At 42.5% G+C, this 20,580-nt stretch overlaps 7 protein-coding genes across 7 annotated transcripts; 3 read left to right on the plus strand and 4 right to left on the minus strand.

Moving 5' to 3' along the window:
- Nucleotides 1–1,559: 1,559 nt before the first annotated feature.
- Bfra_007768ia (uncharacterized protein) lies at nucleotides 1,560–2,713 on the minus strand (the record flags this gene model as incomplete). The annotated part of the gene is made up of 4 exons (XM_037338137.1): nucleotides 1,560–2,217; nucleotides 2,276–2,335; nucleotides 2,434–2,553; nucleotides 2,607–2,713. The coding sequence occupies 4 exons, from the start codon at nucleotides 2,711–2,713 to the stop codon at nucleotides 1,560–1,562; spliced, it is 945 nt and encodes a 314-aa protein (XP_037190200.1).
- An 8,293-nt stretch (nucleotides 2,714–11,006) lies between these two features.
- Bfra_007769 (putative curved dna-binding protein) lies at nucleotides 11,007–12,496 on the minus strand (the record flags this gene model as incomplete). Its single annotated transcript, XM_037338138.1, has 3 exons — nucleotides 11,007–11,145; nucleotides 11,204–12,243; nucleotides 12,341–12,496. 3 exons carry the CDS (start codon nucleotides 12,494–12,496, stop codon nucleotides 11,007–11,009), a joined length of 1,335 nt encoding a protein of 444 aa, XP_037190201.1.
- A 1,572-nt stretch (nucleotides 12,497–14,068) lies between these two features.
- On the minus strand, nucleotides 14,069–15,956 carry Bfra_007770 (putative sucrose transporter protein; the record flags this gene model as incomplete). Its single annotated transcript, XM_037338139.1, has 5 exons — nucleotides 14,069–14,760; nucleotides 14,814–14,830; nucleotides 14,891–15,618; nucleotides 15,676–15,715; nucleotides 15,769–15,956. The coding sequence occupies 5 exons, from the start codon at nucleotides 15,954–15,956 to the stop codon at nucleotides 14,069–14,071; spliced, it is 1,665 nt and encodes a 554-aa protein (XP_037190202.1).
- Nucleotides 15,957–16,562: 606 nt separating this feature from the next.
- On the plus strand, nucleotides 16,563–17,025 carry Bfra_007771 (uncharacterized protein; the record flags this gene model as incomplete). Its single annotated transcript, XM_037338140.1, has 2 exons — nucleotides 16,563–16,753; nucleotides 16,872–17,025. The coding sequence occupies 2 exons, from the start codon at nucleotides 16,563–16,565 to the stop codon at nucleotides 17,023–17,025; spliced, it is 345 nt and encodes a 114-aa protein (XP_037190203.1).
- A 43-nt stretch (nucleotides 17,026–17,068) lies between these two features.
- On the plus strand, nucleotides 17,069–17,779 carry Bfra_007772 (uncharacterized protein; the record flags this gene model as incomplete). The annotated part of the gene is made up of 3 exons (XM_037338141.1): nucleotides 17,069–17,107; nucleotides 17,147–17,512; nucleotides 17,753–17,779. The coding sequence occupies 3 exons, from the start codon at nucleotides 17,069–17,071 to the stop codon at nucleotides 17,777–17,779; spliced, it is 432 nt and encodes a 143-aa protein (XP_037190204.1).
- A 12-nt stretch (nucleotides 17,780–17,791) lies between these two features.
- Bfra_007773 (putative succinate fumarate mitochondrial transporter protein) lies at nucleotides 17,792–19,138 on the plus strand (the record flags this gene model as incomplete). Its single annotated transcript, XM_037338142.1, has 5 exons — nucleotides 17,792–17,858; nucleotides 17,916–17,963; nucleotides 18,040–18,288; nucleotides 18,400–18,609; nucleotides 18,735–19,138. The coding sequence occupies 5 exons, from the start codon at nucleotides 17,792–17,794 to the stop codon at nucleotides 19,136–19,138; spliced, it is 978 nt and encodes a 325-aa protein (XP_037190205.1).
- Nucleotides 19,139–19,382: 244 nt separating this feature from the next.
- Bfra_007774 (putative cofilin tropomyosin-type actin-binding protein) lies at nucleotides 19,383–20,481 on the minus strand (the record flags this gene model as incomplete). Its single annotated transcript, XM_037338143.1, has 3 exons — nucleotides 19,383–19,766; nucleotides 19,817–20,406; nucleotides 20,463–20,481. The coding sequence occupies 3 exons, from the start codon at nucleotides 20,479–20,481 to the stop codon at nucleotides 19,383–19,385; spliced, it is 993 nt and encodes a 330-aa protein (XP_037190206.1).
- Between the last annotated feature and the right edge of the window lie 99 nt (nucleotides 20,482–20,580).

The following is a 20,580-nucleotide window of genomic DNA, read 5'->3' on the forward strand; positions in this document are numbered from 1 at the left end:
TCTCTCTCTCTCGTTTGTTTTTCGAGTTATCTATTTTCTATAGAGATTGATAATAGTATTCATTCCTTCCTTTTGGAGTTTGACCCTTAATTGCTGAAGGGAGTTGATTTTGGGAAAAGGGCGGGTGGAGATTCAGTTGTGATCTTCCTCTTCTGCTTGTCCGATCACCACTACCAATTGCATTACCTTTTCTACAACTCAGAAATTGAAATCTCTATTCAGTGGGACGGATAGAGCATATCTCAATCCATAACCCTATCAAGGCATTGATGAATACCTCTTTCCTATCAAGAAATATCAAAAAGATCGAAGAAATGATTATAACTAGAAAATTCCGCATGCACTTCCACAGTAGAACCCTTTTCAGAGAAACATCACCGCAACTGAACACCACCATCTCACACACTAATCAGAACCATTAAACAACTACAAGTGACAATATACAATCTCTTATGCTGACATGAGAATTCGGCTCTCACTACTTCTAGATACGATGATAAATCATACTCTGTATAAAACCGCACAAGTGAGAAGCTTCGAAGAACCCACCAAGACTCTGTGGAAGAAGGGATTCAATTCCGGCCTCTCTTTCCTCGCCCTCGAAGCTGGGGTTGCGCTGGCCTGGGCTAGATCCAACCAAATCCGTCAATTTTCTCAATTGACTTTCCAGGCGGTTCCCCCAACCACAGAAACACAAAACACAAAACACAACCCCATTCTAATATCGTAAAGCAACAATTTCACAAAGGACTCCACTTCTACTTCTACATCCATATCCATATCCATATCCATATCAACAATCATTAAAATTTGTCTATAGAGAAACTATCCAAGATTCTTTTGAAAGTGCTTATTCTTTTCGACTATCTCGCTTACCCCTATAGAGAATGTGATAGATGGGAAAGGAGGGAGGTTGATAGAGAACTTTTTATACCTGCCTACCTACCTACCTAAATGATATGAATCGCATTGGATTGGATTAAATGTATGGGATGAAACAAACTGGCGAGCCATAGAACTGTACGAGATTCGAGAATCGAGATCCGAGATACGAAAACTGCAATGCGATGCCATACGATCAGCCAAAGTTCTCATGAAATACCAAGTCCCAATAAATCATAATCCCAAGATATCACTGCACGAAATCAAAGTCAGACAATAAAATTGTTTGTAAGAGGTGTGTATATTTATTTTAACTAAAGGGATGTAAAGCCATTCATTGCAGACTCTAATCTAATCCCAAGTATTTATCCGTTCCATTCCATCCCATCCCATCCTTTTCTTATACCCATGATGCATTATGCATGTAAATTGTCCTTCCCATTTTTTAGATTCCATGATTAACTCCTTCACAAATTTCCTTGCTAGCTATCTATGATGCTCGCGCGCGTATGCCGAATGCCCATACCAATTCCAATATTCCTATTTCTTCATAATCCTATATCTACAACGATAATGTAATGCTCGCAATGCTTGGAGATTCAAATATCTATAACAAACTCAAATGATGCTTAGTATGTGCTCTTTTCGAGCGCTGCTTCTTTTTCTTTCATCTCAGTTTAGACACCAGGTGTAAATGGTGTAACCAGATCGATGCTTCTAGGTCGATGTCCGTAACCACCTGGACCACTTCGAGGTGGTAAGGGACGATCCATACCCATACCCCCGGTGCTAGTAAATGTTTGGCCAGCCCCGAAAGCATATAAATCTTCTCGGCTTCGACGAGCGGAATAGCTGCTGCCGGTGTTCGAGTATGAGTTTCCAGGTGTAGCGAGGGGTGTAGGTGTTGTGGTTTTGGTTGTGAATGGCATATAGTTCCAGACTTGAGAAGATGTCCTCGAGAGTGTAGTCGTGGGTGGAGATTCTGGTTCGTGGGATTGATGTGTTCGGGGTAGCGCCGTAGCTAACTCTCTCAAGCTTTCCAAGGCACTCGATGAATGTGTATCGGCCTGGGACGAAGTATAGAAGTGCGATGCTGGGAGGGATGAGGAGGGTACGTGGTATGCGACGGAGAAATCGGTTGGATATGGTGATGAGTTGAAGTATGATCGAGGTCTAGATTGTGTAGGGGAGAGTCGTGGTACAATATCTCGAGGTTCTTCCGGGGAGTATAAAGTTGCACTTGACAAGAATGGGGTCAATGGTGGAGAGTTTGGTGCAGTTGCATATGGGTTCGATCGAGAAGTATATGTTGGCGCTTGATCATGAACACGACATCTATTAATCTTGTTAGTGACTCATTCTGTGTAAAATGTGGACATGGGATGATGCTCACTGTTCAGAGCAATAAAGAAAGGTATTGTTGGGTGGTGTAAATTGCTTTTCGCAAGTCATACTGTAATAATTCGTCAGTCTCGGTTCAGCCACCATTATGCACCCCGCCTTTTCCTAATCCTAGGCGTCGTCATCATCTGACAATCGAGTTGAACTTACCAGAACTGTGGAAAGCTCTCCCCATTATCTTTCTCCACGTATTGACTTTCTCTCTCCCTACTTCTGGCAGCCTTGGTAATAACTTGCGGTGTGGTCCTTCTGTGTAGAGTGGTAGGTCGACTAGTTCTCTTTTCCGCCACTACCGCGAATTCCTTTCCTGACTTTCTGCGTACGTGGTTGGTCTTCTTCTCAGTGTTTTCTCGGAGCTCGTTCTTGGAGATAGAGCAAGTGAAGGAGCAGTGTGTGTTCGGGAAGCGGATGGTCTTGTTGAGTGTGCCATTTTGGCAGTTGGGAAGATGTATTCTTCCTTTTGGATATATCGAGACAATCCTTGAGATTTTACAGGATATCAGAGAAGGAAGTGGTAAAAGATGATGGGTGTAAATTGTTGGTCGTATGTGAACGTGAAATATATCTTGGTATCTTATATGTCGTAGGTAAGTTTTTAGGATGGATTCTTCCCTGGTTGACTTCGGTCTTGTGAATGTTTCTCGTGATGGTGAATTAGAACGGTCCAGGTGAGTAAGATCAAATGGATAAGATCAATGATGATGTGATGAAATGATCAGAGACAAAACAAAATCAAATCAAATCAAGGATTGGATTTCTTTTTATTTAATCTCGATTGGCGATTAAAAAGATTCTTGAGATGTGACTCTATGAATGATCTTTTTATTGTAATAGTGGGTTGGACTAGGTAGATAGATACTAGACTCTAGGTAAATACTAGGTAGATAGCACTCCGTACTAGTGTGTATCTTGAATCCGTGCTGATAAGAGATTGATATTTCTACCGATATGACTCCCGTAGGAAATTAATTGGCGAAGTCGGAAGAGTGGGATGGAAGGGGTGGAAGGGATGGAAGGGAGCGAACACAGGAAAGTTCGATCCAATAATAATATGTATGGGCTGATGTGATTTGGTATGTTGGGCAGCATGAATTGACCAATATCTTAACAAGGTGTTTGTTGTGCGGGATAATTCTGGCGGGGGAAACGGGGTTTGATGTATTCCGACAATAAAGTTAAATGTTGGTTCGGGATCCGAATATACGATAGCGAAACGTAAAGCGGAACATAAAGCGAAGGGACTTTGTGAAATCGAGGACGGAGAGGGGGGTATTGGGTTATGGTATATAAGAATTCGAGGGAAAATCTAATAACTGAGGATTATCGTGGAAAAGATATTGCGTGCTTCCTTCTCATTGTATCTTTGGCTGGCACGGAGTATCCTCCCCTCCCTCGTAAACGCTGACCACCCAATAGGATTGTTGGTTTGACTAGTTCGAATGGCGTTCTTGAGACCCTTGAAAGGATTATATTGGCTGGTCTGTTGGGAAAAAGAGGGAAGATCTTGTGGATTAACTGAAGCGGGAAGTATTATTTGATGGTGGATGATCTATTTGCGGAGTGATTGTACGAATCTAGTAGTAACCTGGAAGTCTTGGATGATCTTTGAGATCTCTTTGTTGGACCTTGGGAACTGGTCTCGGTAGTCAAGGAAAAAGAAAAAAGGAGAAGTGTCAAGACTATTGAATGAGGAGAAAAGGAAGAACCGGAAGACGAAATTATATTATTAGTCTCTTGTCTCTTCGTGAGCAGGTAGGTAGTTAAGGTTACACGGAAACTTTTGCATTAGGAGATATTCTTTATCATTGTCTAACAATAGTGCGGGATGCTATGTACAGTGTGGTCTAGGTTACAATATGATATGGTGCCGGCAAAGTATGATATCTGTTGAGATGGCATCGATGGCATGGTCTCGCAATCGGTGATGACTTGATCTATCGAACTGGATCCTACAGTAACTGTGTTGGCTTGCTTGATGCTTGATGCTTTGTACTGCTCTAACTTTCCATGCCCTTGGTATCTCCATCCACAATACGTACGCACAAACGTTTTGTCTTGAATCCTACTACCTTTTAGAGTTTGGTAAGGGTACGATGCCCTTCTTGACTCCGTAGACAAGTCTGGCTCTTCTTGACCGCTCAAGTGCAATGGAAGGCGTGGACCGTGGTTACTCTAGCCTGCCCTTCCGAAAGAGCCGCTTAAGGTTGTCAACGTAGAACTGTGGGATTCCGTGATGGCTGTGTTTGAGAATATGTATGATATGTACAGTGGATGTAGGTGGATGTGGTAACTTTTCATGCGAATTGTCTTTTTCAACATTGGAATGATACCATGCAGCTGTTGAATGGTGTGGTATTAGAAATTAGACAATGGGTATTGTGTATCAAGTACCTCGGTCTCTAGATTAGTCTTCCCTCCTATTAAATATATTTATTATATTGCATGACATTATTATATCAACTCTTCCCCGAATTGCATCATCAGGGCTCTCTTTTCTTTTCTTTATTTCTGTAGCACTCTTATTAACTTTCAAAGCCTCAATTCATCCCACAAGATCAATCAATCACCTTGGCATCATCGGGGTCGTCACTAGCTAGCGAAGGTATTCATTTTATCAGTTCTGGCCCTTTTTGGTTCTTTGGCCCTTTGGCCCTTTTGTAAATCATTACAACACATCACAGCGGAGCTATAATAAGAATAATAGTATTCGTATACCAAAATGCACATGCTAAATGCCTGCGTCGCCTTTTTCACAATTGAATTTTCGCTTTTCTATTTGTGAGTAATTTTTTTTCACTGTTCCATAAATGTGTCCGTTCACTGAGATCTGACTGGATAATCTTGTAGATTTGGAGTCAGATTCTAGAATATCTCGTACCCGCTTTGTGATCCATCAAGACAGTGACCCCACTTGATGGAACTCTCGGATTTCCTAAATTGAGATGGCGGATTATCCCAAAGTCCAAGAGTCCAAGACTTCAAGGAGAGATAATCAATCGGTCCACTCAAAATGAAGGGACGGGGGTGGTTCCCCACTCCCTCAAGTCCCTTCGCAACACCACGACGAGTCTTTGGTTGCTTTCAATCAGTCGGCCTCGACCGTTTGAACCCTTCGAAACCCTTCCTACCCAATCCTTTCTCGATTGTTTGATACCAATAGAGTCAAAGAATCTATTCCCTCAAAGACTTTTTCGTAACTGGAAGCGTGTCATACGCGCAGGTTTCGACGATGTACGATGTCCCAAGTGTAGATGTGAATCAAATGGTGATGTAAACAGGAAATCTAAACGACCTCTCAAAGCTCGTGAACCGAGACACCCTGAGAGTTCCATTGTTTACCGCCACTGCATATGCAACACTGTCTCGATTGCATTTGAGACCATACCATGACCATACCATGATACCATCATCTTGTCTCATCCATCTCCACTACCATCCTTTTAGCTTTTGACATGCCTCTTCCGGACACTTTATCCAAAAATTGGTACTAGATGTGATTCCACCCCCCTTCCGCCCAAGGTTCCCTCAATCTGTTCCACCCACAGTCATTCATGAATCAGACCAAGCAAAAGTCAAAGGTTAAACAACATGCAGGCACAACGATATGGCAAGCTGCAGCCACTTCCGTCATCCTTGGCTGGTGCTTACAGAACCGTTGTACGCGGTGTTGTCGAACCATTTTCTTCATTTTGGTCCTTCCATTTTGGTACCAAGATTTTCATAGCCGACTCAGGACATCAAAACATTTACATCCATCGTAGACCCCCATCAAAAAGTATCCGAAATCTGTTATCGGACGTCAAGAATCTTGCAACCTGCATTTACATTTGCATGTGCAGCTACGACCTTTTTTCCTTTTTTTCTTCCATGGAAGGTTTCTCTTTTCTTCACCAAAACCCTCCATTGGAGCCGTACCTATCTCCGCATCAAATTTGTATCCATAAATCTCTCACGTTCCACGATATGGTCAAGGCATCGACGGTTACTTTCTCCATCTCCAACATTTCACGTCTCCATAATCTACAGATTGAAGCCTCGGCATAATTCTAACTCTATTTCTCACTCTAGGCACAATTACTTATCATTTAGTCAAGAGATATACGTGGGGGAGTCATTCAAGAACTCACTCATGCCTTCTTAAACTAAATGACCACAATTTATCCGGATAATGCATATTCAATTCTCATCCATCCTTTTTTGTCTGACCGATTAGAAAAAAGCCTCTCGCAGCAAATCAAAATATTGCTGGATGATCGCACATGTGTTTGGAGTGTGTTGCTCCAATTGGTTGTTGGATCCTTGTTTCAGAACTTTCATCGTGTCACTAATTGATCAAAGTTTCTGCTTTCAAATGAATTTATGGAGTTTAATATTTAGAATGGAGATTGTTCTGCCGATACTACACGATTCTGGACATTCTAGATCTTCATATCCTGACTAGGTCTTCACGCAAAATCTCTTTGGGAAAAGAATTTCGTCTTACGAGTTACAACTTACGACAGACTTCCGTGGGGCCGAGAGTGTGGATGGTGATAACCTTGTATTCATTTCATTAACTCGATCTTCGTTTTTCTACAACGAATGCTAAACTTCAATTCTCTTTCGATCTTCAAAGTTGAAGCTCTCGTTGTGCAACATGGTCCCTGGTGAAACATACTACTCACCTGCATAAATGCACTCATCTTCGGAATCAAAGTATGCACTCAAAATTGTGGTTCAACTATCTGGGGCTGGCGTGAACAAGTGATCCCGCCATGATCTTCGTAATACATGCGTGTACAATACGGTAGTTTTCATATTGTGGAGAAAGCGGGAAGAAAAAAAGGAAAGGAAGAAAATCTGATGTACACAACGTTAAGGGTTGGCTGTTTTGGCTTCTCGGCTTACTTCGAATTGTGGGGGTTGGATTGATCAATCCATAGGGCTGGATGAACAACTCAGCTCGTGAGTTTGTCTTACGTTACACAGATGGCTGAGAAGTTTATTTGCCATTTGCTTGGCCAGTATTGAGCTTCAGTTGCCAAGTGAAAGAATAGATGAAGAAGATAAGGGTTATCCCGATGTAGGTGGATGGTGGTTTGCTTAACGGGTGGAATTATTCTCAAATATGATGAGTTCTATTTGATAAGTGACGATGAGTTGGTAGTTCGGGTACGCGGAGATATTGTTCACAACGTATCCGGATGAGTTGGTACCCCATACAACGATGCACGACATTTGGCAATGGCTCGTACAAGGATGGTGCAATTTCGAATTTCAAATGAAAGGATAGTCTTCCTGCAGCTCTAGTCAGCCTGCTATTACAATTGACTTTTGTCATATTACTCAACAAGCTCCACGCCCTTCGAAATATGAAATTTGAGAGGTTTGACTAGTACTTACTTCTCGTACTGTTCAACTATTATTCACAATGACGGAGCTTTCAGATCCCGCCACCTCAGATTCGTTTGAGATCCACCATGATTCAACAGCCAAACGCAATATCACATGCATTACGAAAGTACGGAGTACAGAATTCTCCGAATGGTGAAAATTCTATATATACCGGTAATCCACATTGAGACCCTCGATGATTCATCTGAACAATGACGAAACCAAGACAGTCCAGACCTCAAGATACTCCACAAGGCTGAGTTCCATTCGTCAGTCTGTCGAGATGCCAGGTTTCGATAGTATGTGGAAATTGGAGGTTGCAATTATCACGTGTTTTAGTATGTAGACTAGACAGCTGGCAATTGTGGCAGTGCAGGTCCGAGATATATTAGAGGGGATATCCTGGGAGAAAAGGAAAAACACGAGGGATTATCGTGCACGGGAATTGGGAATACGATGACTAAGTATGGTGTATGATGATGAGACAATGATCTGGGTGTTGATGTTTGATGGACGGATAGGCACGGTGTTTAGATGGCCAGAACGTTTGTAGGTTTTTAAGTGGGCAGGTTAATAGTCTGTATCGAATTTGTTTCTTGTCGGAAAGCTGGGATGCTTGAAGTTGGAGTTACCTTAATCTCGTAGACAATATCGGGAGTTGGCTGTAGACTTTCTAGATGACGGGCTGTGGAAAGAACTCAGAATGTGAGAAATTGGAGATAGGTAGATGAAGATGGATTCGAGTGATTCATTGAGCATTTCAAATCGATACAATGATATGTCTTTTTCTATCTACTTGGGAAATATACCCAGCAGTTGTGTCTACCGAACTTGCACTCCGATTCTTCTCGTCGTGTTTTTAGCATATCATATTCATAGATTCTCAGTACTAGAAACAACTCTCGTCAAATGTTTTTCGTGGTCTATTGTACAATTATCTAATTGTTGTTTGATTGTTGACGCATATCGTCTGATACCATTCTAATCTATCTATGCATTCATTCGATGTACCGACATTTGGCTTGAACTTAGAGTTGTGATATTCGCTTCTGATGTACGGGAAATATGGAAATATGGAACTTTGGTATTGGAATGTTGTTTGCTAGTTGGGTATTGTGCTATTGTCTTATATCACCTGGATGTATCTATTTATCTATGTATTCGATATACCTATATTGGAATTGAAATTGGATGTGGAATCGTGGGATTCGCTTCGAAGGGGAATTTACTGGGAGTATATGTGTACCATCACTTCATCATTCTCTTCTGAATGATTGCTTGGGATGTTTTGTTTTGATCTGAATTGTATCTGGGACGTTTGAAGTTTGGAGTTTGTTATGTGGTGTGTATGTAGGTAGATAGATAGATTGAAGCGGTGAATTTTGACTGGGAGAATGGGGAGGGAGTTGTGAGTGTGAGTGTGAGGAGTATGTTCTTGTCGACGTGAGGATGTTGTATGTTGATGGATTATTTCAGGGTCACACTTCAACTGTCCTTTTCAAGGTTGATGGTTAGAGAGTACTGCGCTTTGGGAGAGGAAACGTGGGTTATGTTTTTAGTGAGTGTATGGGTGTGAGCATGAGTGTGGGTATAGATGGAGAGATACATTCTGAACATATGTGAATGCTTCCAGCTTGATATCTGAACCCGAACATAGGGACTGTAATCCGATTCATTCGATTTATCAAATCTTCATATCTCTTGGAATCTTTGCGTACTTTTATTCCCTCTCATGCTTGAATTTTTTATTGTCTTTCACGGTTATAAATCTGATCTCTCATTTCTGATTTCAAATTTCTTATTTCGGCGTAGTGTTGTTACCTTCATATTACTGAGTGGCGTGAGGGGGAGTTTGAATTGTTTGTATATATATGTATACATTTGAGAGGGGTTTATTCTGTGGTGGTGATGAGGAGTGTGAGAGTGAGGATCATGAGAATTGTAAGTTTGGATTTGGGGTTCATGCTTTTTCTTTCTTTCTTTCTTTGTTTCTTGGTAGATGATGAGAATAGAGATGGAGATTGTTTTCTTGTGTTTTGATTGAATTTGATTTGATTTGATCTGATTTGATTTGATTGTTGTGTGGATCGTAGGGGCGGGGAGAAATAAGGGGGTGAGAAATGGGGGGCGACGGATGGGGATGGGTAGTTGTGGATCGGGGGATGGGGAATAGGGGTGGGAAATAGGGGAGTGGGAAATAGGGGACAGATGTGAGTAGTTGATGGATAATATAATGAATGAATGGATGAATGAGTGGATGATTGGGTTAGGCTGGGTATATTGTGAGTCATGAGGTATGTATGAGAAGATTATTAGGCATTGGTTGTGTTTATAAGGGGTAGGAGAGGTAGAAGAAGTTGTAATGATGTGGTGATATGTTGTTTGATGAGGAGTGTATGAGAGTGCGATATCATGTTATGGTATGAAGGAAAGAGGAAATTATTAAAAGTCTGGTTCATGCAGTGCTAGAGCAGGGGGAGCTAGACCTAATGGAAGTGAAAACGATTTGTATTACACTATATAAACAGAACATCTCTATTCCTACATAGGATATTCTCACTCTTATTATCTACATACTCGGAATGTTGTTTTCTCCTTATTGTATTCCAGCTTATTCACGGTTTAATGGTTCGTGCTAAAGACCTATAAGAATTCTTTCAATTAAGTAATGTCCAAGTGACATTAACATTATTGCTGCCAGAGATTTCATTAACACTTGCTCACTGCGCACAGTCACAACTTCGAAATTATCACCTCAACGACACCCCGACTTCGAGAACAAAAGGCTATAATGTGGCAGAAGAAATAGTCGCTACCATGGCCTGATATGATCCCATACTCACATTTTCTTTTCTTTTCTTTTCTTTTCTTTTCTTTTCAGGAATAGATGATGTATAAGAACTGTTGATATAGGTGTAGAGAAAAGAAAAAGATAAGTTTGAGCTCAGAATGGCCTTTCCTATTTGCTATAGGAATTGACGTGCAGAAAAATGCGGGGCAGCAAGCAGGGAAGCTGAGAACAAGTGTTTACCGGGAATTGGGGTGGGGCAAGGTTAGAGGATCGAATTCGTTTAAAGAAGGGGGGAGGGGGGCGGAAATGTGAGGTCGGGTACCTGCATTTCAAGTTTCACATTTGGATCGCTACTGAGCATGTTATTGTAAAGAAGGTAAGAAGAGGAAGTCTATGGAGGCTCTTGTTAAAAGTATCAAAATTATGAATGTAGAGTCCTTGAAAAAAGAGCTCATCATGATTCATCGATTTCATCATCATTACCTTGTCGAGAGTCTGGCGATTTGGACAATTATCCTGTAAATTGTGTATTCGCTGCTCAATTTGTGATGCCAGCTACTTAAAAATCCGCATTAATAAGAGTCATAATCTGTATATCGCTCTGGGTTTCGGCTCTTTCCCCGGCGCCCAAACGGCTTTGGACTGGGGCTTCTCGCTCTTGCTCACAGATGCCGTCCCCTTCTCGGTCGTATATCGGCCTGGCACTTTGGACACGCCTTCATACGACACCCCCGCGTAGGGCACTGCAACAAGTACGTCCAGCTTTCATAACACTGCGGACAGTCATCTCGGCCTTCAATCTTCGGCCACCAGCCGCCATGTCGACAGTCAAGAGGTTTGTGCAGAGTTTCCCTCGCTGCAAAGAAGTCATCATCGTGGTCAGAGAGGTTGTAGTGGTTGTAGTGGTTGTTCCATTTGTTTCTGTCATCGATGTCAATTTTCCATTGTCTGTCTCGCTCCTCCCGGAGTTTCTGTGCTGCTGCTCGCTGCTCCGCTTCTTCTTTTCTCGACTTCTCTAATGCAGCTTGTCGTTCTGCTTTGCATTTCATCATCTCTTCATGATATATCTTCCACTCCTCTTCACGTTTTCTCAATTCTTCTGCTGCTTCCCTGTCTCGCTCTTCTTGCTCTTTTTTCCGAGCCTCTGCCATTCTTTCTCTGTATACCCTCGCTCTTTCATCTGCTTGCCTCCGTTCTTTAGCCTTGATTCTATCTTCAATCATTCTTAATTTCCCATCATCAACCTGATCGGCAAGTTCCACTTCTCTTTGCGCCGTTTGCAGCAAATCTTTCTCCTTATCCAGTTCGACACTCTTCACTCCAATCCGTCGCTCCTTCAGATCCATCTCAATCTTCCGTTCCTGTCTGCTCCTGTCCTTCCGCTCTTTTTCATCCTCACTAACCACTGCCCTCTTGACGAGTGGAGATAACAGCCACGCGCCCCAACCATTTCTCCATGCCTCTTCCATGTCTTCGACAGCGTCATTTTTCTTCAAAAGCTCAATTGACTGCTTTAAACTCTGAATATCCTTCTGCAACCGCGAGATCACAGACTCAAATGCATTCTTCTTGGTCGACCATCGCGCCGCACGTTCCTGCTTCGCCTTTTGCAGTGCAGCAATTTGCGCCGCATCAGTGAGTTTGGACGACGCAGAAGCGGATGCTTGAGGTTCCGGTTTGTATTGAGGCGTTGAACTGCTCTGGGGCATTGTTCCACTCTTTTTGATGGAGGGGTACTTGATGTCGTAGATGCGGCGTTTGCTCTCATCTTTCAACGTCTCGTAGGCTTTTGCAAGCTACAACTTTTGGATTCAGCACAGTATGATAGACGTAGTCAAGAAACTTGTAAGATCTTCTGAGAATAACCTAGGTATAGAATGAACATCAACATACCAATTGAAACGCCTCCGTGGCATCAGCTTTATCATTTCGATCAGGATGCAGTTTAAGCGCAAGCCTTCTATAGGATCGAATTATTAGATCTTGAGTAGCCGTTTGCTCAATCTCAAGGACGGCGTAATAATCTTCTGTGATCTGTACGGGCGCCATTGTATCTTTGGATTTTTTGGAGTCTCTATCCTGTATGCTTATCTTGTTGCCGTGTCTAGTCGTTTGTTATTCAAACAGATACAAATCCATCCAGTGGCGTTTCCCGCAATTTTGATGGGAGGTGTAATCTGAGTGGACTATATGTGAAAGGTTGTATATAAATTGAATCGACGACGGAAAGAAAAGTCGAGTATTCTTGTAGTTACGTTGACGCTGTTGTTTTTTATTGGGGATATCTTGATTCAGTTTCGTGCTTCGTAAATTTTCTCCTTGATATTCGCTGGCGCTTCAGCGCACATTTCTACAGGTCGCATCTATCTGCCACGCCACAGTGCCTTATTGGATGATTTTCAAGCCTTGTTTGTTTTGATCACATATTTCCACGATAAGATTGGCTGAGATATTGTGCGAATGACTTCATTTGAAGCAAACAAAAAGCATCAAAAATCCAAGAAGAACCAGAAAATGAAACTGACAAACGCAGATGAAAAACAAACAAAAAGGGGAAAGATTTCATAAACGAGAAGCCAAGAGTTGTCTGTTTAGTCTAAGCTTACACTCAGCTACAGAGATATGGTCAATTTTTCTATGTTGAAGTAGATCTCATCTCTGTATTAAAGATCGAGAATCTAAAAACTATGAATCACGCCATTCAAGCTCGCTTATTAGTCTAGTCCCATCTCACTGATTTCAGGGGGACGATTGGAGATGTATTGCGTATCTTGATTAGAAATAACGAGATAGAGATTGTGATGTATATTTCTATGCTGGACTACTTGTTAACATGATTCAGAGAAAGGAAAAGGGAAAGTAAACTTGGAGATGTGTTGCGTCTCTGGATTGATATAAGATGAGTATGTTTATTTGGCTTTGGCTTTGGCTTCACACTTGGCTGAGTATCTAGGATACATACACAGCTATATGTCGAAATGAAAAGATTAATGAACTAGAAATTTTGAGGTTATCGTTGATCCTTTTGGAAGTACACAGGCTGGAAGCTTATAATCTTTGGAAGCTAAGAAGTAAATTTTGTATTTCGATTGCGAGATCAATGAGTTACAGGGGCCGCCAATTCAATGGCAATTGCCTGTAACGACGTTATGAAGCGAGGGCTTTCGACATTTAGTTGGATCCTCGATGGCTGATTTATACTCTATTGGGAGCACTGGCTGAGTATATACGGATGATACCAAGTCTACTATGTAGTATTGTCTACCTACATTGAGAGTTATTGGCAGAACATCCGAGATGATCTTCTCGTATATACAAGCTAAACTTGTACTTCTTCTCAGTTTTGTCCTATGCAGCCAAGTGAGTTGAAATATATTGACACAAGAACAGTGAAGATTGAAAAAAAAGAAGTACCAATTGAATGGAGACATTGATGTGTTAGAATCAGCGCAAATTTGATAGGAATATGTATTTGTTATATCTACAACACTATCAGCCTGATCTCAAAGCAGTATAACGCCAATTACGTCTCACCAAACCCAAGTTTTATCCCAAAACTCCTAAGAACCTAAACACCATCCATCGCCAAAAGATTCCCCATCTGTTCATAAATGGCGTAATTCATAATGAATCAGCTAACCAAGCAGCAAACATACTTCCCAAGCATCCCAATCTAATGACCCAGCCCATTGCTTCTGTTCCAACAACCCCAGCCTCTCCTAATCCCCAAAATACTAGACTCCCCTGTAATGCAGCGATAATTTGCGGCAAAGCAATTGCCATGTTGTAGAGACCAATTATTGTGCCTGCTTGTAATGGCTCTCGGTTTCTATTTCTTTTGTGGGATGAGGGGGCAGGTTGAGCTATTTGGGAGAGGGAGATGGAAGAAGTAGAGGTAGTGGAGCGGGAGCGATGTTGAGATTGCGAGATTTCAGTAGAGATGAGGGCGAGAGGAATCCAAGTAGTGGTGGCCCAGGAGATACCGAGGAAGATAACAAGAATTGAGGTAGAGAAAAAGGCCGATGTTAATAAGGTAGACATAGTGAGAAGGGTGGTGAGGATATGAGAGAATGTCCAGACGCGGGGAAGGGTGAGAGATTTGATGTGGAGGCGGGAGATGAAAGTGGGTTTCTGATCTTCAGAGCTAATGGAGGAGGGTGAGATGAACAAAGGAAGTGTCAGGTTTGAGGTGAGCGCAACGAGGGCGAAGAGAATCATGATGAATGTTGCATGGCGGATGGAATGAGATGATGTGGTAGGAAATGCGAGAGTAGGAGTTTCCTTTTTGGATATTGCGGTGTATTCTGCTTCATCTGAATCCAGTCAGTTTCGCTATTATCAGCATTAGAAATCCCAAGTAACGTACAAAGACCGCCTAGGTATCTAGATCATTTCATTAGTATCATATTCAAAAGCCACGGGATGATAATAAAGAGAACTTACGAGGTTATATAAAATAAAAACGGAAACCAGCCTATCCAAGCAAAAAACTGAACCATACAAATCTTCCTGATCTCTCTCGGACACGTCTTTATGCTGCTAAGAATTTGACGTAAATTCCCGACGAAACTCTGCTTTTTTGAACTCGCATCTAAATCAACAAAACGTTTTTCTTTCGCTGTAAAGCAGGTCACCGCAACAGTTGAACCCAATGCTACGGAAGCAATCAGACAAAGCCCTTTTAATTGAGTGTCGCCAAGCCATGGTAAATATTTCGGCAGAGAAACATAGCCGGCAGTGTAACCTAAAATTGAACCAATTCCAGCAGCAGAACTAGCATAGCCGCAAGCTCTTACTTGTTGTTTCGGCGAAACACAGTCTACGATAATTGCCCTTAGTCCTCCTTGCACGGGCTGAATTGCAATGTTCAAAGCCCATATCCAAACAGCTGCCGTAAGCCCTTTACATATCATTGCGCCGCGCCCAACCGGCGAGCTTCCAAATAAGGCAAAGAGGTATGATATCAGGTCGGTTGTCCAAGGTAGTGCTAGGATACAGACAATGGTTGCGATAGTACCTATGATAATGAATGGTCGACGACGGCCGAGATAGTGTTCAGAGCGATCGGATAGAATGCCGATGTATGGTTGAACGATTGCACCAGAGAGGGGACCAGCGAGCCAAACTAGGGATATGAGGTAGCTGGGGACCGAGAGCGAGACCAAGTAAGGCTTGGAGAATTAGTTATGCACATGATTAAGGATAAGAAATATTAAATAATTGCTTACAGAGCCTTGAGACATAATGGCCGTCCATATCACTTGAAGTCTACCAAATGTCAACAATGAATGGCAGAACCGATACCAAGGCGGGGTATTTACCCGCCAGTGCTGATGGCCAGACACATTAAGTATAAATTCCCAACTTCCATCGCATCTTTCTCCTCGGCATCTGATTCTCGAAGCAGAGAAGTCTCGCTGTCTTCGAGGAATTCTTCGTCCATATAATCCAATTCATCCAATCTATCTTCAGCTGGCAGCCGCTCTTCCTCTACGCCCACTCGTAACATCTTGTCGCGAAACACACTGTACACTGAGCAGGGAAACCAAAAAAGAGACAAATGTTAACAATATAGACAGCCAATGCCGTACTATGTTTCTGTAACACAACACAAAATCACATTTGAGGATTCAACACCAAAAAACCAACAAAACTAACCAACAAAATTTAAAATACAATACAAACAGAAGATGGGATGAGGAGGGATTGTCGTGCTGACGTTTGCCTCAGTTGTACATGCAATCGCGCACGCATGCCCACTTGTATGTACGATTGGTGCGTACCAAATCCCATTTGCGAACTTGTGGTTCGCTGAAAGCTGTTGTGCTCCATGATGTGGAGATTTCGAAGGGCAACCTATTTGTTTAAAGGAGCAATCAACGCTCCTGCCACCTTCCTATTTGAATATGGTCTATGTGCCCATTTGCAACATTATTGTTAGGTCGCCCTTGTAGATGAAGATATACATTTCTGGATACAAAGACATCAACGGCAGACTGATTTTGTGAGGCTTTCGATCAAGCTTCATTGGATAGTCCCAGATATATACTAGCCACCGTGGAGCGTTGACGATTTATTGTCATATGTTAGGGGAAAACTTTGGTGGTCCAGCAGCATGATCACCGCGGCAGCGCACAGAGAAACCTCTCGAGTCGACGGAAACAATCACGACTCAAACAATCGAATTGTTCTCATTCATGATTCAAGACTCATACACTATACACTGTTATCCATCCACAAGCTGAATACTTTCGTCTCATTGCATCGAAGCATCTCTTCCGACAACAACCATCTTACCCGATCTCAGTGTTGGATTTTGACATCACGTGACGCTGCCACAACAAACCTCGGTTCAATTGAAAAGCTCCTTCATCTTCCGCCTCCGATATTGACCGACCCCCGCATTGTCACAAGCTTATCTGAGTAACTTGACCCATTATCTCAAAATAAAATATCCTGTCTTGAAGGAAGCTCGGTACTACAAGTTAATGGAAAGTAAGACGTCAGATGCTCGAAAACAATGCTTGGAATTTGAAGCCAAGAAGAACAGAGCATTTGCGACAATGGAAGAAACATAACTGCATTCATCCTTTGTCGCAATCGCATTTGGCATGTTGAACAATGAAATCAAGTTCTCAACCATATCAAATTGTCTCAATGGTAAGTCCAACGATAGTAAGTTTGCAAGTTTGCATCCAGTTTTTATATCAAGATTCGGCATTTACCCCTCCATACCAAAACCAAGCTCTACGCTCCGCCGCTTCGGGCGTCCCTGGCTGCACATCCCTAAAATCTATATCCGTTGAACCGAGCTACCAACCGGCACGTCGAAGACCAAGCACAAGCTTAGCATTTCTTAGCTACCATCCGAGTCCGGGGCTCCACAACTTTCAATTGGAAGCCCATTCCCATTCCCTATTCATGCAAGGCTGTGAAGTGAAAGTACAACAGGACTTGGCTGGAGGGAAGAGATGGGCCGCGGGACAAGATAGCTCGGCCCAGCTGGACGAACGCAAACAGAAAGGATGTAGACTCATATATACACTTGAGCGACCAGCATTGAGGGTCTATTTACTTTTATTATTCTCTTGTTTCCCTGAAGTAAAAGCAAGCTGCTTTTTGACTCATTTTTATCTTATTACTTCTAAATATCTCTTGAATTCGCAAACGACAATATAGAAGTGCACCTTCACATGTTAAAGAAATAGAGAATCCATTACACATAGCTGTTGTATCAATCTATCTACCAATATTGAAATACATTGGCCTCAATCAGAGCTTTTACATTTGATCAAACTTCTACAGTTACACAAATCCTCTGCGAAGAGGTAATATATACCCAATATGTCAGCGAAAAGCGTCAAAGGCACAGATGGCAAGAAACCAGCCTCAGCGGCCACAAATCTTATTGGTGAGTCACTTCCTCTATATCTATAATCTTGATTTGAAATTGTTTAACAACATATAGCTGGTGGAGCCGCAGGAATGATGGAGGCCCTTGTATGCCATCCTCTAGGTGAGTTCTAACTACCCTATTTATTTCACACTCATTTAAAGTACCCCTCGAATTCTGACCGATATTCGACCAATAGATACAATAAAAGTCCGTATGCAACTTTCTCGCCGGGCACGCGCCCCTGGTGCTCCGAAACGAGGGTTCATCACCACGGGTGCCGAGATTATGAAGCGCGAAACCCCCCTCGGTCTCTACAAAGGACTCGGTGCCGTCATAACTGGTATTGTGCCGAAGATGGCTATAAGATTCACAAGTTTCGAGGCGTACAAGAAGTGGCTAGCGGATCAGGAGACCGGGGTTGTTAGTGGAAGGGCTACATTTTTGGGTATGTCTGTTCTTCTTATGATTTCTGGGTATATGAGAGGATTGCCAAGAGAAGATATATAAGTGCTTCATAGAAAAAATTGACAAAATGCTAACATATCACCTCCTTCAGCTGGTCTAGCAGCAGGTGTAACCGAAGCCGTCGCCGTGGTAACACCCATGGAAGTAATAAAGATTCGTCTCCAAGCTCAACACCACAGTATGGCTGATCCTCTCGACATACCAAAATATCGTAATGCCGCACATGCATTATATACCGTTGTAAAAGAAGAAGGATTCGGTGCTTTATATCGTGGAATATCTTTAACCGCTTTACGGCAAGGTATGTTTTCTCCTTTGTTATCAATTATTTCCCATTTCACCATCCCCGCATTGCCCCACCACGTTCCCCAGACCATGCACGGTTTGAGTGGTCTGCAGTTCAATTTTCATCCTAACCTCCCCCAGGTTCGAATCAAGCTGTAAACTTCACCGCCTATACCGAGTTCAAAGAACTGCTCCAGAAATGGCAACCCCAATACTCCGACTCCCCTATTCCCTCTTATCAGACTACATTAATAGGTCTGGTATCTGGAGCTATGGGTCCTCTATCCAACGCACCTATCGATACCATCAAAACGCGTTTACAAAAAACTCCGGGAGTACCTGGAGAAACGGCACTCAGTAGGATAAAAACTATTGCAGGGGACATGTTCAGACAGGAAGGATTTCATGCGTTTTATAAGGGAATTACACCGCGGATAATGCGAGTTGCGCCGGGTCAGGCCGTCACATTTACGGTTTATGAATTTTTGAAGGAGAAGTTGGAGCATAGCGATATGCCATTGTTTGGAGGGAAATATGAAGAATGAGTGGATATATGCGTAGAGAAAGGGGATAACGGGACTTTTTGAGTATATATCCAGAATTCACGAGACGTTCGGATAGAATGTGGGGAGATATAATGCCGTTGTGTGATATGGTATTCTAAGAATGATCATTTCGCATAAATATCGCCTCGTATAGGAGAGAGGGAGCACCCATAAAATCTTAAACCAAATTCATATTTTCCTTTCGCTTGATAATGTGTCGGGAGTCGAAATTTATCCTAAATATCTATGCTCTTCCAGGTCTCTTGGGTCTGGCAAATGCTTTCTTCACCTCTGCCTTAGGATGTAAATCGGAATCGATACTTTCTTGAGAAATATCCTCGGGAGAACCAGCTTCGACTCTTTTCTCAATGGTGAGTCCTGCCTCTGACTCAGCTAATTGTTGAGCGGATCGAGACGATGATGCATAGATCATTCGTTCTTTTATCTTGGAACCTGAGGGGCAAGTGTAAATGAACAGTATTGGAGAGGAAGTTGAGCCGTTATGGTCGTGAGTGTAGCGATAGAAAGAGAATCGAGGCTCGGTTGCAGATATAGTGTTGCTGAGTTCTGAGATAGATGTTTGCGTCTTTGAAGCAAGTTCCATGGTTTCTTGCGCAATGTTCATTTTCTAGGGCTTGTCAGCCATTAGATATCAATTCAAGGAACAGCGAAACTTACGATCTGAACCAGGTTATGTGCACCGTCCTGATTGAGCCCCTTTAAGGCTTCTAATGCATCTGGCGTAGCTGGCATACTAATACCGCTACTTACATGACTCTTCCTCTCATTCATACCTCTGCCTTCTTCTGCCTCCTTCCTCTTTACCTCGCCCAGACTTTGTTCCTCTTCTGTTAATGGCGCAGCCAATTTGACATGCTTATCATGCTTAGCGAATCCCTCTTTTGTCAACTCCTCCTTCATAGTCGCGAATATTGTTTCTCTGAATCGCTCGATTCCCAATTCTCGAACCAAGGTAAGACGTGTAGAAGCAAACAGCATCTTCTGACGCACAGGCGCAGAGTCGGGAACATAGGTTATGGCAACGAAAGGGGCGGGATCATTGGAGGGATAGCGACGAAGTATTATGTATAAAGCAGCCTTTTCTTGAAGATGAGGTGCTAGGAGGTCGAGATCATTGTCGAAGGATGAAGTGGAGGGTTCGAGGATAGCGGAAGGGGTGAGACTTTCTCCAGTGATGGTACAGAGAAGACCTCTTTGCGATTCCGTAGATACGAACGTTTTGAACGCCGTGTGAAGTTCTTGGGAAGCTGTGAGAATACAAGTGGTTAGCTCTACTCAGAACAACATTGAGATGCTGCTATACCTGTTATTCCAGACTGCATTTTGACGGGTTTGTTTGTGACACTGTAAGACTTAATTGAAGAGAAGAATGAATGTGCTCGATTAAATGTATTTAATAATCCAAAAACTCGGAACTTTTG

The sequence above is a fragment of the Botrytis fragariae genome (genome assembly GCF_013461495.1).
Source record: "Botrytis fragariae strain BVB16 chromosome Unknown tig00000112, whole genome shotgun sequence".
NCBI lineage: Eukaryota > Fungi > Ascomycota > Leotiomycetes > Helotiales > Sclerotiniaceae > Botrytis > Botrytis fragariae.